At 37.1% G+C, this 14,301-nt stretch overlaps 1 protein-coding gene across 2 annotated transcripts in view; it reads right to left on the bottom strand.

The window, feature by feature from the left end:
* Positions 1-14,301, bottom strand: part of MPHOSPH9 (M-phase phosphoprotein 9) — a 30,541-nt gene that overhangs the window by 1,255 nt on the left and 14,985 nt on the right. Inside the window, exons 11-23 of one of the 2 annotated variants that reach the window (XM_026859627.1) lie at positions 13,363-13,450; positions 12,091-12,306; positions 11,194-11,241; positions 10,776-10,840; positions 8,928-9,029; positions 7,181-7,318; positions 6,299-6,474; positions 5,356-5,520; positions 4,899-5,019; positions 4,097-4,200; positions 3,050-3,261; positions 2,423-2,491; positions 1,010-1,150 (exon numbers count right to left, since the gene is read on the bottom strand). In XM_026859627.1, the coding sequence (XP_026715428.1) occupies positions 1,049-1,150; positions 2,423-2,491; positions 3,050-3,261; positions 4,097-4,200; positions 4,899-5,019; positions 5,356-5,520; positions 6,299-6,474; positions 7,181-7,318; positions 8,928-9,029; positions 10,776-10,840; positions 11,194-11,241; positions 12,091-12,306; positions 13,363-13,450 (1,606 nt within the window). In that variant the 3' untranslated portion in view covers positions 1,010-1,048. Of the gene's footprint in view, positions 1-1,009; positions 1,151-2,422; positions 2,492-3,049; positions 3,262-4,096; positions 4,201-4,898; positions 5,020-5,355; positions 5,521-6,298; positions 6,475-7,180; positions 7,319-8,927; positions 9,030-10,775; positions 10,841-11,193; positions 11,242-12,090; positions 12,307-13,362; positions 13,451-14,301 lie in introns of those variants that run through there. The other variant, XM_026859628.1, reaches the window with a different exon arrangement.

Genomic DNA, 14,301 nt, shown 5'->3' with positions numbered 1-14,301 from the left:
GTAGGTCCCCTGAGGTATTAAACATTCAATACTGTACAAAATGGCAGTGACTCTTTTCTCTTCTCTCAGGACTTGCTGTGTTGCAGCACCTTTTCTTTACTAGTTATATTTTTAGGAGAAGCTGCTATTATAAAAAGCATTTTAAGGACCTTTTGTGGTATCCTTTTGTAAGCTGGGTATGGTAAACCCTGGAAAGAAATTAAAACCAGCTTTAGTCCTGAAAAGACCTTTGCCTCAGGGAATGACTCATTATTTGAAAACAGAAAAGATGATTAGTACAAAACAAAACAATTCAAGCTGACAAATTCTGCCTATGGTCTCCAGGGCCTCTGTAAGGTGAGGGAAGGGGAATGTGAACCTTTCCTAAGGCTGTCCGTGCAAGGCTTGCTCTCCTTAGGCCACGCTGCAGGCAGGGTCACTTTGTGTCCCTACCTCCAGTTTATGAGCATCACTGAAAGCTTCTGGAAGTGAACATCCTTGTTTTCTTGTGATCCTCAATAGAAAAGAAACGCAGACACCATCTTCTTCAACTTCCCAAACTATTCTGTAGCTACGTAAAAGGAAAGGACCCGCTCTCACTGTCTGCAACTCACTTCTTTCTAGAGGAGTCTCATTTCTATGACAGGGTTGGTGGAAACCTAAATTAAATTTGGGACCTAATTTTAAACAGAATCTCAACCTCCTGAGTAAACAATAGATGGAGCATGCCTATTAAATCATCATGTTTTAATTAAATTCTTTGCAGCTTGTGAGTTCTTTGAACTGAGCTAGGTGATAAATGCATTGTAATTTTAATAGGGTTATATTTTGTGCTAAACTCACATAGAGCAGTGACACAAGATATATATTGTGTTACCACAAAATACTGCATGGTATTTTGCTGATAACTGCACACTTGGTATATGACAGGGTAGCTTCATGGAAGAAACAAAGGCAATGTAAAGTGGGTTATTTTCAATTACAGACTTAAGGATTCACAAGCACATGAATATTTGTGGCAAGTGCAAAAAAAAAAAAAAAAAGCATATTTGCATTCAAGAGAGAATTGTCAAAGATTTGCAGAGGTACGTAAAACATGAAATTTTTTCAGAGTCATGCGTATTGACCCCAAATCTCTATTAATCCTTTCCAAGCGATCTTCCAGGGCTTCCTAAAAGAAACAGTAAAAAAAAAAAAAAAAAAGATTTAATACAACAAAATCTAGTAAGCCTTCTAAAATGAAGAAACTACTATTATTCCTGTATTCAGCTGGTATCCTTTTCGATGCACATTACTAGCATTCTGTTAGCACCCAAAAGCTACAGCCAGACCTACGTTTGCTTCGTATTATTTTTATGTATGTGTGTGTATTTGTGGGTTGTTGGCTTTTTTTTTTAAAAAAAAAAAAACAAAACAAACTGTTCCAGGTATTTTGGTTTTTTCCATGTGACTTACAAAACTCCCATGAGATAAACTTGACAAGAATTAGGACGGGCTGATAATTAGGCAGACACATTTAAGAAACAGCTGCCCACTGCAGCGAGTGGCAGTACTGATTTACTGGAATGCTCTTTTACTTTCCAATTAGGAAAATGATAACAAGCCCTGAGATTACAATGCAGGAAATGCTGAAGTTGCAGGCTTCACAGACACCTCTGAAACACAACTCTGAGACACTTTTTTTTATTAAGAGTCTGTAGGGCTTTCTGAAGAAGGCACTGTCCTGTTTCTACCTACGCTGCTTATTTTTCCTTATTTATTTCTTCTTTACACTTTCAAGTAGACAAAACCCAACCAACCAAAAAATAAACTTTGCACTTTCTCCCACAGCACAACGTCCTCTCTACAGCTTCAGGAATCTATTTCATAGTCACTGCATTTTCTTCATGTATTGCCTTTATCTACATCGCAGTGTTAACCACAAGAAGACTATTCTTGCAGTAATTCAGGAAAATGCATTCCTTGTACAAAAAAAATAGAAGATATAAACAGTCTCACACAGAATATACAGTAGGTAGTTTGTATGTGTATATATATATATATATGTATACACACACATATTTTATATGCATATATACACACACAAAATAAAGTTGTCAGTTTGTGGCGGGGGCAGAAATCAAATGTTTGCAGGGCTAGTTAGTCTTTTCTGAGTCACATGCATACAAATTATCCAGACTTACACCTTTTACATTGCAAGTCAGAGTGTGTCTATAATTAACTTTCCATAACTTCCAGATTATCTTCTAATGCAATGAAGTCTAGAGAATAGAGAACATCTTTCACACAGATTCAAAGTTCAGCCATATTCAGTTCTCAGTGGTATGGAAAAATTCCCACAGTAATCACGCTTACTGTATAGAGGAACTTTATTCCACACTATATATTCTCAAACTGTGGAAGAACAACTTCAGAGACCCATCATATGTAGAAGCTTTTTCACCTGATTCAATCTTGCTTGCAAGGTCATTCTTCCACCAGAACAAGGTATTCGACTCAATGCGGCCTCAATCTAACAACAGAAAATACTTCAGCTGTAAATTATAGTTTCAAGAGCCAATATAAGCCTTTGTAACTCGTCTTACAAAGAGAGGTGAGGTGTACAGACTACAGATACACGTCCAGTCTTGTTCTTGAACAGTAATTTATGTTACTGTAATACTGTGCCGTACAAAGCTGATTAAAAAGTTCACATTCATAAGCAGACCCTCTCAAGGATCATTTTGAAGAGAACACTCTTAATTGCCAGAATAACCTTCCTTGTTTGAGAGGCCAATTTAAAGCATTGTCCATTAAGGAAGAAAGTCAATTCACTCCAACCCTTCCATTCACACTGCATTTATGATAAAGTGACTCTCCTTTAATGAAGTTCAAGTCCAGAAGAGGACTGGAGTAAAGGAAGTAGAGCAGGGAATGATAATGGCACATCCCTAGGGTAACACTAGAAATTGTGTATGAATTTCAGCCATGCATTACATCGCTATATGGCTACATCGCTCACCTCTCACACAACAATTATGTTTCGTCACAACTTTAAAATAAAAAAAAAAAAAAAAAATAAATTCTTTGCCTGTTGCTTTTCTTGAGTCAGCTCATCAAAAAGCCTCTCTGTTTCAGCCAGAGTCTTAATCCTTGCTGTGTATTTGAAGTCTCCCTCACAAGGTGAGAGCACTGGCTCGTACTTTTGTGCTACACTCCTCTCGTCCCAAGCTGTCATTTTCTTCATTCCAGGATTGATGGATTCAGCACAAGAGCTGCGTCTGACACCTGAATGCTGCCTTCCTATTAATAAAATAGGGTTCTTTTTATTTGTTTTGTAATTGCCTGTGAAATTATTACATAGGACAGAAAAAGAAACTAATCACACGAAAATCAGTATGATCTCAGAGGTATATAAACTGAGGAGAGTGACTAGCAAAGCCTCATTAACTTGCCTTAAGCAAACTTTCCAGAAGAATGCAAAACATTTATATGGGTCATCCTCCAAGTGATCTTTATAACACAGCATATTTTTCAGTTAACAAACACATTACTGTACTGTGGTAATTAGCAATTACTTTCACTGATCCAACCTTACTAAATATCACCAAGTAGACTAGTTGTCATGAAAACACTAGCCTAAACAAATGCATTAATAAAAACAAAACCAGAACATTGTGACAAGAATTACAGAAGTGAGAAAAGATTTGGTTCAATCAATCATTTTAAAAATCTGAAACAACTGGCTTTATTATAGTTATTCTTTGCTATCTGTAATGCAATCTTTAACAATAGAATTTTATTAGTATGCCTGAGTACGTACATCTTAATGCAGACCCTAGTAAGATATGCATTGTATAACTGAGTTAAGCATAGAAAAACATATTGCCCTTCTTTCTCAATTTAATTATTTTTGTTGTTCCATTGTGTTTGTGCACACACACATATACATAAAAATAAAATACTGTATGAATGGTATTTCTCTGCCTACAGGAACAAGACAAGATTTAGGGGATTTTTAAAAGTTGGACTTCATAAATTGTCAGTTTTCTATTTAAGCAGCTGTTACCAACATAAAAGAAAATACGGTAAAAAAGAAATAACAGTTTCCCCCCATTCCTCCATTTTGACAGATTACCTTCTACATCATCTAGTGAGAGAAACTGGAGCCTTTTCCTTGGATTATTGTGCTGTAAAGTAGATGCGGGACCAGTTTCCAGGTCATCTAGAAGTATATCAAATCTACAGAGCAGGAAGCACACAATTACTTGCTGGAACTCCTATATCAAGCAATACAATATTTTCTATTTTTTCACCTTTTAGTTTCTTATAAAACAATTTGTATGCCACAGGCATTGCAAGTCTTCCAACTACTGCTCACAGTACCAAAATACCTCGTTCATGTGGTTCCTTTCAGAAGCAGGCCAAGCTGTCACTCCCAAACACACTAAGCTCCCATGCTGTCATCCTCAAGAACTATCAAAGTGGTGCTACACATTTCCTCTTCCTCGTGTCCATGTCCTACACTTTAATCTCGCAGGCAAGTTCTCAAACTCTACAAGCCTTGCCAAGCACAGATCTCTATAAAAACCACGGTATCTAGTACAGTTAGCAGAATCTTTAATGTATTTTTAACATGCTTGTAGGTGCCATGACAGGTAGGTAGATACTACTTCCAACTCTTATTTACATCACTTGATAAGTGGCATGTAGACCTGGACTTACCACAGAACAATTCTCACCTTGGTGAATGCTGAAGACTGGAATTCTAGATTTTTCTTGCCAGATTTTTAAAAAAAAAAATTGGTTTTATATTCAGAAATCTTCACCACTCATTTCTGAGGACTTTTAACCAACAAGAAACAGCAGCATTAAGCCTGCATAAATATACTGCCTCTATGATAATGATGAGAACACAACTGTATTCACAAGGCTCATACCTTGTCACCGTGTTTTCATTTTTGCTAAGCAAATGGCTAAATCCAGGAGAGAGGTTTTCTTTCGGAGATCGTTTCGGGCTGTATGTCACAGACACTGGCGCCAACATTATCTCTCTTGTTGCTGCAAAAGACAAAGTATGTTTAACTACCTAAAACTTCTCCCAGTGCAGTATCTCCCACTCACGTGATCAGGTGTTTACATCTTAAAACAACACTTTTCAAAGCTGTTTACATGTTTATTTAAATTAGATTAAAAGAGTGTTGCAACCCAGAAAAATGAAAGTAAACAGAACTCTCACATTTTCTATGATTGCAGACAAGCTTTTTTTTTTTTTTTCTCCACACTGTTAGAATAATTCAGAAATCCTATCTTTATTTTTCTTTCTTCTAGAGCAGCCTTTCATTATTTGCATCTACTTTTTGAGTAACACAAACCAAACTTTGAAAAAGCACTTACTTGGAGTACTGGATTTCCTGGTTGAAGGAGGAAGGGATGATGACCTCTGGCCAGAAGGGGAGCTGTACCGTTTGGGTCTGTGTTGGTCTTTACCTTTCTCAGGGGATCTGTTAGCAACTAAAGAAGTTTCAACAAACCCAACAGTTTGACGTCGATTTGATGTTTCTAATTAAAAGGGAGAAGTTATTATATTAATCAATCCTTTTCAATACAAGGACTCGCAAGTATTCTCCTGTACTCAGCTTTTACTGTACAAAGACTGCATTTAGTCTGGCTCATGTTAACATATTTGTGCTATTTTGCTCAGGTCTCACTTTCTGCTCATCACGTTCATGAAACAGTTTAACTCATGACAGAATGCTTCGTAGTGTGTGGGGGAGAAATGCTGCTAAATAACACTGGTTTAATAAAGGGACAGTGGAAAGCAGGACAAAAGCATCTTTTGGGAAAGAGGGTTTGTGTACCTGCCTAAACCAAGAACATTAAGCATCTGAGATAGATTCAGTGTTTCCTAACTACAAGGCTTCCTACATCAGTGTTGTTAGAACAGCTCAGAACAGTCCTACAGTACACATGCCAGCTTTCTTACTAACATTCCGACACAACACCACGAGGACAACACTAAAATGGATGTACAACCAGCCAAAGCTTTGTTAGAGCCCCATTAACTGTTTATAAATACTTAGATATTCTTAGAAAAAGGACACTAACTACTCTTTAGCTTGAGACCTAACAGCAACCTTTGCATTCCCCTTGTTTCAAACAAATCACTGTATCATTTTGAATTTTCTGGGGAAAACTCCAGAAGTTTGCATGCTAAAACTCTTTTTATCACATCACTCAAGCCTGATGGACTTTAATGCTGAGAATAACAAAGCCAAAAGACATGCAAACAAAGAAAAGCCAGTAAAGACAAGTTCAGGAATATAAAAACAAAAGTTACTAGCTGATGAGTCTTCTTTTTCTGTCTGTGTACCCCAATCTTTAAATGCTTTTCTTTCTTCAAGTTCTTTAAAGGCTTTTATAATTGGTGCTTCTGACATGTCATTTTCTTTCTTTTCTATTGTGTTTGTTGAAGAGTCTTCTTGTGAGGAGTCTTTTTCAGGAGGAGAATGGTGCCTTACAAGAACATGAGGAAGTGGAGGGAAAAAAAGGATCAAGGTTTTTTTACTTTATTTCCTATATCCAAATACTAGCTGAATAAACAAAAAAACTGGAAAAATTTAGTTTGGGATTTACAGTCATCAAACCATGAATTTTAAGAGTGCTTTTTAGTTTCAGCCAAGAACCTCAGAGGATTGCATTATAGCCCATTCAAGAATCTAATGTTGAACAGTGTGCGTTAAATTTGTTCTTAGTACTAAATACATCCTGACAGAGGCTTTAGGAGCTTGTGAGGAAGAAATCAAACTACTGAAAAAAATTATACCCTCAATTACACCTGGAGCTTCACACTGGAGGAAGGCTGCAGCCAACTGCTACAGCTCACATCCAGTACAACACAGCACACCGTGTCCAAACGCAGAGTGGAACTGGACACAGACATGGGAAGTGTGAAGACAGCAGTGCAAGATGCAGTTGAAGCTGTCTGATATTTCAGGGAAGGTACTGAAAGCTGGTGCTGCTTGCTTCATACCAGGTTAGTGAAGGAAGAAAGATGTTTTGGTTTTAAGGAATTGTATAGCATCTACAATATGGAGAAATTTCTTTTAGAACTCAACAAGCACGAAAATCTAAAAATATGAATCTAGTTAATTCTGGATACAACTATTTTTAGAAGTGTTCAACTTTACATCACAGTGGAGACTGAAGGAAACCAACTCACCTAGAAGGAATATAGGTTTCTTCTAATCTGTTATCTTTGGGGCTTTCCTGAACTTCCAAAGGCTGGCCAGTGAAGATTGAATACTCTGCTCCTGGTATCAACCACTTCCGCCTGCTGACATCAGGAGTTGCCAACTTGCTATAGGAGCAAAAAATTCAAAATTATGAAAGGCTTTGGAATTTTTTCTTTTTTTTTCTTTAAGAAATTTTAAAAAAATTTTTTTCTTTAAGAAAAAAAATTAAGAAAATCCAGCTATTTATTCCAGTTAAACAGAAACAACAAGAAATATGCAATAAACTCGTAAATACTGTGGAAAAATAACTGATTTTAAAAACACGTTTGTGACGTAAAATATTTTTTTAAATTGTATGTTGAGGCTTCAGTCTAAATTACACAATATGCTCAGAATGCGGAACTCCACAAAGAGCTTCTTGTAATTTAATGCTGCTTACTCAGACTGAGGTTTGGGTAACAAGTAGTTCTCAACTAATTAAACAAAAACATTTTGGTGTAGTTTACTCCAAGTTCAGAGAATCTGACCCCAGCTTTCTTTTTGACACCATTTGTTTGAAAAATAAAACCCAAACAACTCAAGCAAGAAAAAGTCTCTGTCAGTGACCTGAGAGTGATGAATATTAACTAATAAGCATCGATGAGCATATTATTCTCTTTATTATCTTGAAATATCAAAAGAAAAATGTGATTTTTATACACAGGAAAGTAGATGATAATTAGGAAAAAAGGGTTCTTGTTTACACAGGCCATGAACCGTAACTACTCTTCTGTAGATCTGCCCTGCTGTGCATTCAACTGGAAGGAGGCTTTCTTTGAGCCTTGGAGATCAGTTAGGGACAGATTAACTTCCAAATCCATACTGGCTCTTACATCCTCCTCCCTGATGAACATGGTCTTCCTTTTTTCTGTTCACTGTTGAGGGATCTTGTTCATAAATATTAAAATATGTCTAAACAGAAATCTGTCCCTGTCCTATACTACTTGCATCTTCACAGTCATCAAAAATCAGATCCCAACCCCCCAAAATACTGCTGTTCAATATATATATCCAAATTGACATCCACAAAACACATTACATTATCACTTTTGTGCTTCCCAGCATCACTGCTGAACTGGGAGAGACACCAAAGAAGCCATAACTAATAAAAAACGAAGAGGGACAAAGCTTTTCAGGTCTTCAAAACATTAAACAAAAACAAATAAACCAACCAAACCCCAACCCACAAACCAGAACACAGGCCAACTTGTCAATTTTAATTTCCTTCATGTAAATTCACAATTCAAACTAGAGTATGAATTCTAACTGAACTTCCACTCTACTCTCAGGATACCTGTACAAACTATATTCAGAAACAGAAAAAAGGGAGTAATCAGCCTTTCAAATCAATGACAAAGACACAAAGAAAAACTCCATTGTCTAATTGGACTATTAAATTTTATTCCCAAGATCTTTGTTGAGGATGGGAATCCCTATTCAGCTGAGCAATTGAGACTTATCAAATACTCATTTGAAAAGTCTACAGACAGTCTGGCAAGTCACACATATATTATCCAAAGTACTTATTTGGTTTTAATAATTTCTTGTCATGTGAAGTCTCTGAATTATGTCACATGGTTTTAATCCACTTTAGCCTACAGACTGACATCATCTGGATCCATTTTTAGCCAAAACACATTAAAAAGTATTCTAACACACACGACCTTTTTTCACATTGTTGGAATATTCACTTACCTGGCACAAGAGGTTCTTAAACGATTTTCAGTAATATGGCGAAGTTTCATCATATTTTCATGTTCTACTTGCTTGAGCTGAGCTTCAAGTTTTGAAATTGTCCTAATGTAGAAGTAGTAAAGGTGCATTATGACTTAAATTACATAAACAATACAACAGATTTCTTGGAGTTTACTCATTTTTAATCAGATATCCTGGGTGAAGCAGAAGAACAAGAGTAACTACTACATTTTTATCTAAATATTTGAATTTTAAGTTAAGTTAGGTAACCTAGCTAGAAAAACAGAACCAGGAGATAGTGCTGTGGATCAAAGCATTCACCTCAGGGGGATTGGGGGAAACAAAACAAGAACTTTCCTCCTTGAAATGATGTACTTCTACAAAGGTCACCCTGACTCTGGATTTAATGTGTGGCTCCTTCTACTGTGTGTCACTCAGGTAACTCCACCGATCTGCTGCTCAGGCTCTTCACGTGATTTTCCTCTCTCCCACATACTGCAGTACACATATTCACTGCCCTTTGGCAATGCAACACAGTCTTAGGCATTCCCCACTTGGAGAACAGAAATACAGGGTTTTGGAGCCGGATACAAAAAAGACCCCCAACAAATAATCTCTCCTTTTCCACTACAATTCCCCTAGTCTGGAGTGATCCCTAGCTAACAGCACTGAGAATCAGGCAGGAAAAAACAAGCACCAATACAAATATTTGGCTGAACTGTCCTTCACACTATCTTCATTTCCTCAACGGTCCAAATAAAAATAGAAGGTAGAGTGGTTTGGGCTTCCTTTTATTCCTTCCTTTAATTCTTCCTATTCTTCTTGAACAATTCAGGTGATCTGAGCAGCAAAGAACAGGACTGTGACATCTCCTATCACATTTGCTATTTTTCTGGGTTTGGCTGCAGACCGTGCAGAGGTTAATGCGTGGTGGCAATGACATTTGGAATCAATTTTGAGGTGAAACTTGTAGCCCCATTTCTAGAAGAATTATCAAAACACACGCATTTAAAAAAAAAAAGAAAATCTTCCTAACAGTCTGTGTTTCAGCTGCTCGTATAAAAACATAAAAAGGAAATTACAACAACACATACCCACAAAAGAAGCTCAAAGGGAGATGAATGACATGAAATATCACCTCATTACACTGTACTGACCTAGAGCCCTCTCAGATGTTCTCTCCTCCCACCTCTCCAGAATTTCCCGAGCAAGTGCTGTTTAACACCTTTGACAAGGAGCAGCTGACAAATCCCAAACCAGAGGATATGTTTAGAACTGTAAACCCCTTGATGGTCACATACATCTTGACTAGGCCCTACCCAGAAAGTATAAAGCAAAATGGATTTCTGCTCTTCCAACCAAAAAGTAAATTCAGGTAGCATGAGGGACATCCACAGGAGATACTATTCCTGCTCTATACGTGCCACACCTTTCTGCCCTTTATTCATGCCTAGGAGCCATAATCTTGAACAGCAAACTCCTGTCAGCATCCTCGCTCCTGAAAACCAGAACAGAGACTGGTTAGCTGAAGATGGGGGTTCCTGAGAGAACTGCAGCAGTAAAAGCTTGAGCAGTGGACTGGCTGGGCCAGCTGAGTGACAACCCTCAGCAAGGAAGCGATTCATTACATCCCACTGGAAGACGTTGTGATTGAGGAAGTAGAAAACACACATATCCTAAAATAACAAAATTTTTATCGTGTGTACAAAGTAACAAAGCAACATAAATGCTTCAGAAAATGTAATTAAACTTGCAAGATCTACAGCCTTCATAATCTAGGAGTAAACGTTTAGGCCATAGTCTATATTTCATATTGTTAAAATAGTAATAAGACGGTTTCACATTTACCTTTTCAAATCAGAAATCTGCGTGTTTGCATCAAGCAATTTGTTTTCAGTTGTATTTAATGTATCCTACAAGTACACAAGGAAAAAAGTAAAAAACCTAGAAACTACAGAAATGTATTAAAAGAAAAAACAAGTAACTCCACATCAGTCTTGAAAACAATACATTAAATACACCTTCCTATTTGACAGGGAGGTCCATTAAATTTCTTTGGCTTTGTTTTTGCAGTATTTTTGCTGTCTCTGACTGGAGAACACCACAGTCCAAACTTCCCTCCAGGGCTCTGAAGATGTAATCAGCGCTTAAAATAAATATGGATCTTTCCATTTGATCTTTTGCAAAATACTTAATTCAGTGAATTCTGTGGCACATTATCACATTTTTTAATGTTTGTTTCTTTAATTAACTAGCACACACTTACCTTGACTCTTTCATGTTCTTTTCCAAGGGACTCATACTCTCCTAAAAGCTAAAACAACACAAAAAAGAACACACAAACCCACACTGAGATCAAATTGACAGTTTTGCTCTTGCTGTAAAATTATCTAAACTGCTTGCCTAACATATGCAGAGGCACTACAGGAAATAGTGTACTTTAATAGTATTTATTAAGTTCTAGCATCTTCTAATTGAAAAAAGTTACAGACAGGACAAGAGGAGACAGAGCTACTTACACAACGTATTTCTAATTTTCAAATGATTTATCTCTAAAGAAACAGAGAGAGTTGAATGAACCAGTAAAATTCCTCGCTGACTTTAAAGCTGACTTTGTATTTTGAAATTTTAATTGTAAAAAAGGAGTTAAAGTGTGTGGGAGCTTTTCCACCTAATACCCATTTTAATCCATTCAAACATTCCGTAAAGCAACACAAACATTCCATAAAGAAACAGTTCCTTTGATTCAGTCTCAAATCATACACCATTAACAGTTTTAGCAAGTTGTGATGACTTATGAAAGATTTGGTTCATCCCCACGAACCTTGAGAGGAAAAAATAACTTTCTAAAAAAAAAATAAATTCCTGTAATATCTCTAAAAGTAAAATGAATAGTCCATAAAGTAATAAAATCACAGAGACACTATGACAAGTGTTATCGCATCAGTACACACTTACTGCCTTAAATAACTGGTTTTAAATATCTGTTAGGTCTGTAGTATCACCCAACACCTGGCCTGCTAAGTAGTCCGCTGAATAATTTCTGTTCTCTTAGCTGTGCATTCAAACATTACAACAGTAAACTCTGAGTAGTTTTCCAAAGCACCCAGGACTTGCTGCGTTCATAACACGCTGTGCAACTTTGCTCGCTTTTCTGACTTACATTTTGAAACATTTTATTCTCTTCCTTCAGCCTTGTATTTTTATTATCGGATAACTTGTGAGCCTTTTCAAAGGCTTCCTCTAGATCTTTAAGCCTCGATTTTAATCGACTGATAGTGTTATCCTTCTCTTTATTATTTGTGCGCATTTCTTCAATGCGTTCTTGCAAAACTTTGGAAGTATTGCTGACCGCATAAAAGCGTTCTCTCCAATCTGCCTGTAGGAGAAAAAACATTCATTATAATGCTTACCTAGCAGATTTTTTTAATTTCAGTACAAAGCACAATCTAAAATCATCTAAATAAAAGGGTACACCTGTATATGAACTAAACAAGCTTTTTGCTCATTTCTGTGATGTGTAATAAAAATTAAGTCTAAAAACCCCAAATATGTATTTATTTTATAGGACTTAAAATATCTAGATGTTACGACTCTAATCCCATGTGACTGTCTTGCTTCCAAGCATAGAAAAATCTCTAAAAAGAAGGTGGAATGAATTAGTCTCTCCAGGTGTCTTAACTTTCATGACAAAGTGTCCTGTTTCTTTGACCAATAAATGCAGCTATGTAGTCATTAGCAAACTGGTCTGACCTAGCCAGAAAGACTGTATAAACACAGAATTACAGAATCATTTAGGTTGGAAAGGACCTTTAAGATCTAGTCCAACTGTTAAGACAGCACTGCCAAGTCCACCACTAAACCATGTCCCTAAGCACCACATCTACAAGCCTTTTAAATACCTCCAGGGATGGGGACTCAACCACTTCCCTGGGCAGCCTGTTCCCAGCCCCTGACAACCCTTTTGGTGAAGAAACTTTTCCTAATATCCAATCTAAACTGCCCCCGGCACAACTTGAGGCCATTTCCTTCATATAAAGAGAATATTTTTGCCCCGGTGCAGATGAGGTTTGCTCTTATCACAGCTCTAATAAGAAATCAAAGAGAAAATAATTAAAAGAAATTTTTAAAAAAAGTAAATCTAACGAGAAATATCATAAAGACATCACAATATTTCACTCTTAAACTTAGTTTGATCCCTGCTAACCTGGAGAGGTTGCTCCTAAGTCAAAATGATAATGATTCAAGCAGGGAGTCTTAAGAAACTCAGCCAAAGTCAGTCACTGGTGTGACTTTTGGCTGATGTCATATATTAAGGAAAAAGGTTGAAAATAAAAGAGAAAGATACGGAAACACAAATCAGCTTAATAAGGAACAAGTGCATTCTCTTACCCTTTTAGTTAAAAGACAACTTGATTTAAGAACGTATACTTACCACTTGCTTTTCTAGCATATTATTCTTATTTTCAAGGGCTTTTATGCGAGCACTTGCTTCATTCAGAGCCGCATCTAATTGGTCACACCTATTTAGAACATAGAGATTACCAAAATCTCTTGAAATTTTAAGATAAATCTACATTTTAGAGCCTTCTTTCTTTCCTCAAGCATCCTTATCAATTTTGGGGGGCTGTGAGTTCCTCCCCCGGCCTTCTGCCACGGCAGCGAGCCCCCGGTGTCTCTGCTGGGGAGGGCTGTGATGCTCACAGCGAGCAAGCAGCAAACTGGGAACACGGGCAGACACTCCGCATGGCTCAGAGCCCAAGAGCTGCTGAACCAAAAGCAGCTGAGACGCACCACAGCAGAGTTCTACTACAGCTAATTAACGCTGCTGTGTGATAATTAATGACCGAAATCGGATCACAAGCTTCTTGAACTCAATAAATGACTGCTCAGAAGTCACTTTTAATAGTTAGAACACACTAGTGCTGGAAGATAAGTCCTGAAGAGTCCCAGCTACCCAGACACTTTTTCAATTATTCCGAAGGGCTTAGATTTTGTAAATTATTTTAGCTGTTTAAATTTGCAATATGTATTTTGACTGGCAATAATTATACACAAATCGCATCAAACTTCTGTATCTAGCAAACATTCAAGCTATATCTAATGGAATATATAGGTGAGGCACTCAGACTCCAGTAGTAATATCTGATCAAAGAGCACTGACTGACAAATCAGCTTTATAAAGCTGCCAGTGAATTCAAGACTGGTCCTATATCATCTGTAGTTTTGACATGACAGGTAAAGAAGGATGATGTTCCCCAGCATGACAGGCGAGCACTATCTTGCCACAGAGATAGTTCCATTATGAACTAGGACTACCTCTGCCTGACAGCCTTTCTTGAGCAGAAATTTTACTGGCTTCTTCAAAAATCAG

Source organism: Athene cunicularia (genome assembly GCF_003259725.1).
Source record: "Athene cunicularia isolate RWA chromosome 15 unlocalized genomic scaffold, athCun1 chr15_part1, whole genome shotgun sequence".
Lineage (NCBI taxonomy): Eukaryota > Metazoa > Chordata > Aves > Strigiformes > Strigidae > Athene > Athene cunicularia.
This window is presented reverse-complemented; position numbering and strand designations above follow the sequence as displayed.